This window comes from Lipotes vexillifer, unplaced genomic scaffold, assembly GCF_000442215.2.
Source record: "Lipotes vexillifer unplaced genomic scaffold, Lipotes_vexillifer_v1.1 scaffold1798, whole genome shotgun sequence".
Lineage (NCBI taxonomy): Eukaryota > Metazoa > Chordata > Mammalia > Artiodactyla > Lipotidae > Lipotes > Lipotes vexillifer.
In genome coordinates, this window is record NW_006789032.1 from 392338 (window position 1) to 399016 (window position 6679).

Sequence of the window (6679 nt, forward strand, 5' to 3'; positions counted from 1 at the left end):
CCACCCCGGGGAAAGGTGGACGGACGACCGCACCTTTGACCAGCTGGAAAATGGTGTGTTTATCAGGGAAGACCTGTCTTCTGCGGGGCGTCTTATGCTGTGAGCCTGGCCCCAGATTTCATACGGTGAAGTCCTAGCCCCCAGCGCCTCAGAACCTGACCTGGTTTGGATGTGATTTGTACCGAGGTAGCAGGATGGGCCTAATCCGATATGACTGTGTCCTTGTTGGAGGGGACACTGGGACAGACACGCACACGGGGAGACGGCAGAGGCAGAGGTGGGTGATGCTGCCACGAGCCAAGGACGCTGAGGGCTACCAGTCACCGCAGAAGCTGACGGAGGCCAGGATGCATCCCCCAGCGGGGCCTTCGGAGGGAGTCCTGCCTGCACCTCGGCCTCGGTCGGGCTCTGGCCTCCAGTCGGGCGGCACTGAAGTTCTTTTGTTTTGTCTGCCCAGTCCGGTGGCCCCGGGAAACTCTGGGAGCAGCAAAGAGCTGGGGAACGAGTCTGGGGAGAGCAGCGCGTGGGGCCCAACTCGAGAAATCATTCGGGCGCTGGGGACCGCGAAGGGGGTTCTCATCACCTTGGGTCCCTCCCCCAAAGATGCCTTCCTGGGGGCTGAGCTGGTCACAGGGCCTTCGCCCTCTGGAGCTGGCTTGGGCTGGAGTTTGGGAGTTTGTGGATGTCCAACTTCAGTCCTTACTATTCTAGGGGTTTTGTTTGTGTAGGATGTTGTTGTCGCTTTGTTTTGTTTTGTTTTGTTTTTGCGGTCCGCGGGCCTCTCACTGCTGTGGCCTCTCCCGTTGCAGAGCACAGGCTCCGGACGCGCGGGCCCAGCGGCCGTGGCTCACGGGCCCAGCCGCCCCGCGGCGCATGGGATCCTCCCGGACCGGGGCACGAACCCGCGTCCCCCGCATCGGCAGGCGGACTCCCAACCGCCGCGCCACCGGGGAAGCCCCGTCGCTTTGTTTCTAAAGGGTGCTTCTTCAAGGGTGAGGGGTGGAGGCGCCCCGGGGTTACTTGGCCTGGATGTTCTGTTTGGGTGAGAAGCGCTTCGCCTATGGATGTGTGTTCTCCTTTCCGGAATATTTGTTTGCTCGGAGGGTTGGCTGCAGCGCGTAGGATTCTGTTCAGGGCGCCACGTGCCCGACGACAGGTGAGCCTCAAACAGGACGCCGGTTCAGGTGCCCACCGTCGAGTGCCCTGTGCCCAGTGGCCGCCCTCCGTGTACCCTCCTAACTCCCTCGGTGTGTGTGTCGACCGTGCGGGTAACCCTTCCGTTCTTGCCCCACAGAGTCCATAGAAGAGACCACCCCAGGATCCCAGATGAACAACCGGCGGGAAGATATGGAAATCGCGTCCCACTACCGGCATCTGCTCCACGAGCTCAACGAGCAGAGGCAGCACGGCGTCCTGTGCGACGTGTGCGTGGTGGTCGAGGGCAAGGTCTTCAAGGCCCACAAGAACGTCCTGCTCGGCAGCAGCCGCTACTTTAAGACGCTCTACTGCCAGGTGCAGAAGGCATCTGACCAGGCCACGGTCACGCACCTGGACATCGTCACAGCCCAGGGCTTCAAGGCCATCATCGACTTCATGTACTCCGCCCACCTGGCCCTCACCAGCAGGAACGTCATCGAGGTGATGTCCGCGGCCAGCTTCCTGCAGATGACGGACATCGTGCAGGCCTGCCACGACTTCATCAAGGCCGCGCTGGACATCAGCATCAAGCCGGACGCCTCGGACGAGCTCTCGGAGTTCGAGGTGGGCGCCCCACCCAGCAGTGGCGCGGACGCCCTCATCTCCGCCGTCATGGCCGGGAGGAGCATCTCCCCGTGGCTGGCCCGCCGCACGAGCCCCGCCAACTCTTCTGGGGACTCGGCCATCGCCAGCTGCCACGAGGGCGGGAGCAGCTGCGGGAAGGAGGACCAGGAGCCCAAGGCCGACGGCCCCGCGGACCTGTCCTCCCAGCCGCTGTGGCCTGGCGACGCGGGCTACGGGCCTCTGCACATCAAGGAGGAGCGGCTCTCACCGGCTCACTACGGGGGCAGCGAGCCGCCGTCCGCTGGGGATGGGGCCGCTCAGAACTCCTTCTCAGAGCAGGCGGCAGGGGACGGCTGGCAGCCCACGGGCCGGAGAAAGAATCGCAAAAACAAAGACACGGTCCGGCACATCACGCAGCAGGTGGAGGACGACAGCCGGGCCGGCTCCCCGCTGCCATCTTTCCTCCCGACGTCCGGGTGGCCCTTCAGCAGCCGAGACTCAAGTAAGCCTTTGGTTTGTTACAGGCCGGGCTCAGGCGCCCTGGGGTCACGGGCAGCCCAAAGGCACTGTTTGTCGGTGGCCCCGGGGCCGCTCGTTTTGTCCATGCAGTGGCACCTTTCCAGGCTCACGCTGGTGGCCTCCCGCGGGTCACCCCGTTTCGTAGTAAATCGGTGTGAGCACGGGGAAGGTGGCCGACGCGTCCCAGCGGGTGCGCCAGGGCCGCCGACACACCGAGGCTGCTGGGCTGGGGATTTTCTGGAGCTGGAAAGGCGGGGTGACACCCGGAAGGAGCCCCAGCGTGGGGTGTGGTGGAGCCTCTCGTAGGCACTGGGTGGCGTAACTTAATTTTTAAAGATTTAAACATGACAGTGTTAAAAAGAAGTGAGCAAAGTGACGTGACTCGGGTGGAAGGGAAGAGGCCAGGCCAGGTGTGTGGGCTCCGGCCGTGGCCATCGTTGTCAACGTGGAAGAGACACCACGTGTGTGTGTTTCGTCCTGGGCACGTGAGGGCTCGTGGCCACGAGCTCCCCTCCCGATGAGGGGTATTTCCTCGTTGCCAACAAGGGCGGGTTCTGTGGTTCCGCCCACAGAGCAGCCGGTGGGCGTTACCGCACAGGTGGGGAGCCCCTTCTGGGCCCCGAGTCCGTCAGCCTGAGGTCTCTTAGCTTAGCTTTGTTGACGCTGGCCCTCACCCTCTGGAGGATGGTTTTATCTGTCTCCCAGGCTAGTAAACAAGCGAAATGTTTCCTAGATGCCAGGTGCTCTAGCTGGCGCCGAGCATGTGATAATTACGGCCGCGCCGAGCTTTCCCGAGGGGCAGATGGGACCACGAGGGCTGCATTTGGAGTGAGGAGGGGCTTTGGTGGGACGGGGTTGGTCCAGAGCAGGATGGAGGCTTCTCAGCGCCCCGCCAACTCTTCTGGGGACTCGGCCATCGCCAGCTGCCACGAGGGCGGGAGCAGCTGCGGGAAGGAGGACCAGGAGCCCAAGGCCGACGGCCCCGCGGACCTGTCCTCCCAGCCGCTGTGGCCTGGCGACGCGGGCTACGGGCCTCTGCACATCAAGGAGGAGCGGCTCTCACCGGCTCACTACGGGGGCAGCGAGCCGCCGTCCGCTGGGGATGGGGCCGCTCAGAACTCCTTCTCAGAGCAGGCGGCAGGGGACGGCTGGCAGCCCACGGGCCGGAGAAAGAATCGCAAAAACAAAGACACGGTCCGGCACATCACGCAGCAGGTGGAGGACGACAGCCGGGCCGGCTCCCCGCTGCCATCTTTCCTCCCGACGTCCGGGTGGCCCTTCAGCAGCCGAGACTCAAGTAAGCCTTTGGTTTGTTACAGGCCGGGCTCAGGCGCCCTGGGGTCACGGGCAGCCCAAAGGCACTGTTTGTCGGTGGCCCCGGGGCCGCTCGTTTTGTCCATGCAGTGGCACCTTTCCAGGCTCACGCTGGTGGCCTCCCGCGGGTCACCCCGTTTCGTAGTAAATCGGTGTGAGCACGGGGAAGGTGGCCGACGCGTCCCAGCGGGTGCGCCAGGGCCGCCGACACACCGAGGCTGCTGGGCTGGGGATTTTCTGGAGCTGGAAAGGCGGGGTGACACCCGGAAGGAGCCCCAGCGTGGGGTGTGGTGGAGCCTCTCGTAGGCACTGGGTGGCGTAACTTAATTTTTAAAGATTTAAACATGACAGTGTTAAAAAGAAGTGAGCAAAGTGACGTGACTCGGGTGGAAGGGAAGAGGCCAGGCCAGGTGTGTGGGCTCCGGCCGTGGCCATCGTTGTCAACGTGGAAGAGACACCACGTGTGTGTGTTTCGTCCTGGGCACGTGAGGGCTCGTGGCCACGAGCTCCCCTCCCGATGAGGGGTATTTCCTCGTTGCCAACAAGGGCGGGTTCTGTGGTTCCGCCCACAGAGCAGCCGGTGGGCGTTACCGCACAGGTGGGGAGCCCCTTCTGGGCCCCGAGTCCGTCAGCCTGAGGTCTCTTAGCTTAGCTTTGTTGACGCTGGCCCTCACCCTCTGGAGGATGGTTTTATCTGTCTCCCAGGCTAGTAAACAAGCGAAATGTTTCCTAGATGCCAGGTGCTCTAGCTGGCGCCGAGCATGTGATAATTACGGCCGCGCCGAGCTTTCCCGAGGGGCAGATGGGACCACGAGGGCTGCATTTGGAGTGAGGAGGGGCTTTGGTGGGACGGGGTTGGTCCAGAGCAGGATGGAGGCTTCTCAGCAAGTGACCGCGTTGGGGAGGCCCCTCCAGGAAGGAGGTTAGAAACCAGTGGGGGCTCAGAGGTGGACAGAGGTGGACAGAAGGCAGTGAACCGTGGGCACAAGCCCTGAAAGGTGTCACCAATGCTAGGCCTGTGCTGCGGTTGGGAGGGCGACCTTGGGGCTCTTGATACACTAGCTTGATTATTGTGGTAAAACATACGTATCATGAACTTCACCCCTTTAACCACTTTTAAGTGTACTGGCATTAAATACATAGCCACTATCCATCTCCAGAACTTGCTCATCACCCCCAGGAGACACTGTAGCCTTTCTTATTGGCTGTCATTCTCATTGCCCCTGTGCGTCCCCAGCCCCAAGCGCTGGGCCAGCCTCCTGCAGGTTCAGTCCAAGCGGGTTCCACCAGTGTCGCCCCCTCGGCAGGATGATTCTGTGTGAGGTGGCGTCCTTCGTGCTGTAGGACATCGGCAGTGCCCTGGCCTCTGCCCACTGCATGCCAGGAGCCGCCCACCCCTGGTCATGACGTTGCCAGTGTCCCTGATGGGAAGCCCCCCACAGAACCGTTGAGTGTAACTGAACTAACTCAGAAGGAGGTTAAGTTTCTGAGATGATAGAAGCCCACCTGTCTCCCTGCCAGCGGCCGGCTGTCTGCTTTCTCCGTGACGACTAAACGTCCCTTTAGCTCTGACTAAAGCCTGGAGAGCAGCGTCCACAGGGACTGACTTAAGGGACTGGGTGGGTCAGGGCCACAGAGCCTTCCCGTCCTGTCCTACACCTGCTACATCACGAGTCGTCTGGCGGGCCGCGGGGCTGGAGGCTCTAGATCGGAGAGCCCATCAGCATGTTAAGAACGAGGACGCTCCTTAAGCCTGTGGGTTTGATGTTTTAAATGCAGTTGTCGAGCAGAAGGTGTTTTTAGAATCCAACAAGTGATTTCTCCTGGTGTACCCTTGCTAATGTCTGAAATCCCTTGGGTTACCAAGGCAACTGCGAGATTTCCCCTGAGTTGCTAAGACAAGGACCCGAGGTGTGGGCTTGCGTGGGACGGCTCTGCCCGTCGTGGTGGCCATTTATTCCTCTGCCCTGGGCCTGGGCTGGGGTTTGGAAGCATAAATTGTGACCCCCAGTGGAGGAGAGGTTGCTTTCATTAAAGATTTATTGTATCTTCGACGACAGCATTGTTTTCTTCTCATCCCGTCTATAGGAGAAAAGGCCCTTTTCCCAAAGGTATGTGTCAGGCGGTTCCTGCCGATCATTCAGGGCGCTTGACGAAGATGCTCTGATGCCCAGCCCTGCAGCAGGACCGCCGCCCTGTCCCCTGTGTGTCCCCACCTCGTCGTCAGGGACTCTGGGGCCTGTTCGCATTTAAAAGTGATTCTTCCAAGCAGGCAGCCAAGTGCTTTCTAACCCAGTAGCTTCCAAGAAAACATCCATTGAAATGTACCTCCGGGTACATCATGGGAAATGGCGTTTAAACGTGCAGGTGCGACGGACACGGGCTGGGCCCGTGGTAGCTGCCGGCTCCGGCCTCGGCCCCTTGTCTATGGTCCCAAGACCGTGAGCCTCCAATGCGGTGGCTTGTACTTGTTCAGAAGCTGGTGTCAGGAGAGCCCAGGTGCCCCATCCCGACATCCCACACGTGTTCCGAAAAGGATCTGCAGAAATAAAGTTCTGAGCTAGAATAAAGCGTGTGGGTCTTGTGAAGGAACTGTTTATCCCTGAACCTCGGTAAGGGTGGACCCTGGCGTCCTGGGATTTTGAAGAGTACGTGGGGACCACAGAGCAGGTTCAGGGCGTGCAGGTGGCCTCCGGAGATTCTGGTGGATGCTCTAAGCTCGCAGGTGCCGTCCTGATGGGGCCAGGGCCCAGCCCTCCCCTGCCCAGGTCGGAGGGCCTCTTCCCTCGCAGCTCGATGCTGGGGCTGAAGCCAGCCCGGTAGCCCCTCCCTTGGCTGTACCGCCAGATGTTTTCCTTTCAGAAAGGAGCGGAATTGCCTGGAATTCCTCTGGTCGACCTTGGGGCCGTGGTCAGGGGGCAGCTGCTGCCCTGACACCTCAGCAGTGGTCTTCATGGGGCGGAATGTCGGGAGGGGAGCGCACCTGCCGCTGAGGAGGGAGGTGGGGGAGGGGCCCTCGTGCTGGCCCCGGAGGCGGGATCGCTGGGGGCGGGGCCTGGGCGAGGGCGGGGCTCGGCCCTGACCG

At 61.6% G+C, this 6679-nt stretch overlaps 1 protein-coding gene across 1 annotated transcript in view; it reads left to right on the forward strand.

Moving 5' to 3' along the window:
• Positions 1–1298: 1298 nt before the first annotated feature.
• The window catches only part of ZBTB46 (zinc finger and BTB domain containing 46), a 36683-nt gene continuing 31302 nt past the window's right edge, over positions 1299–6679 (forward strand). Inside the window, exon 1 of the mRNA XM_007462234.1 lies at positions 1299–2263. Coding sequence (XP_007462296.1) covers positions 1327–2263 — 937 coding nt within the window. The 5' untranslated portion in view covers positions 1299–1326. The remainder of the gene's footprint in view (positions 2264–6679) is intronic.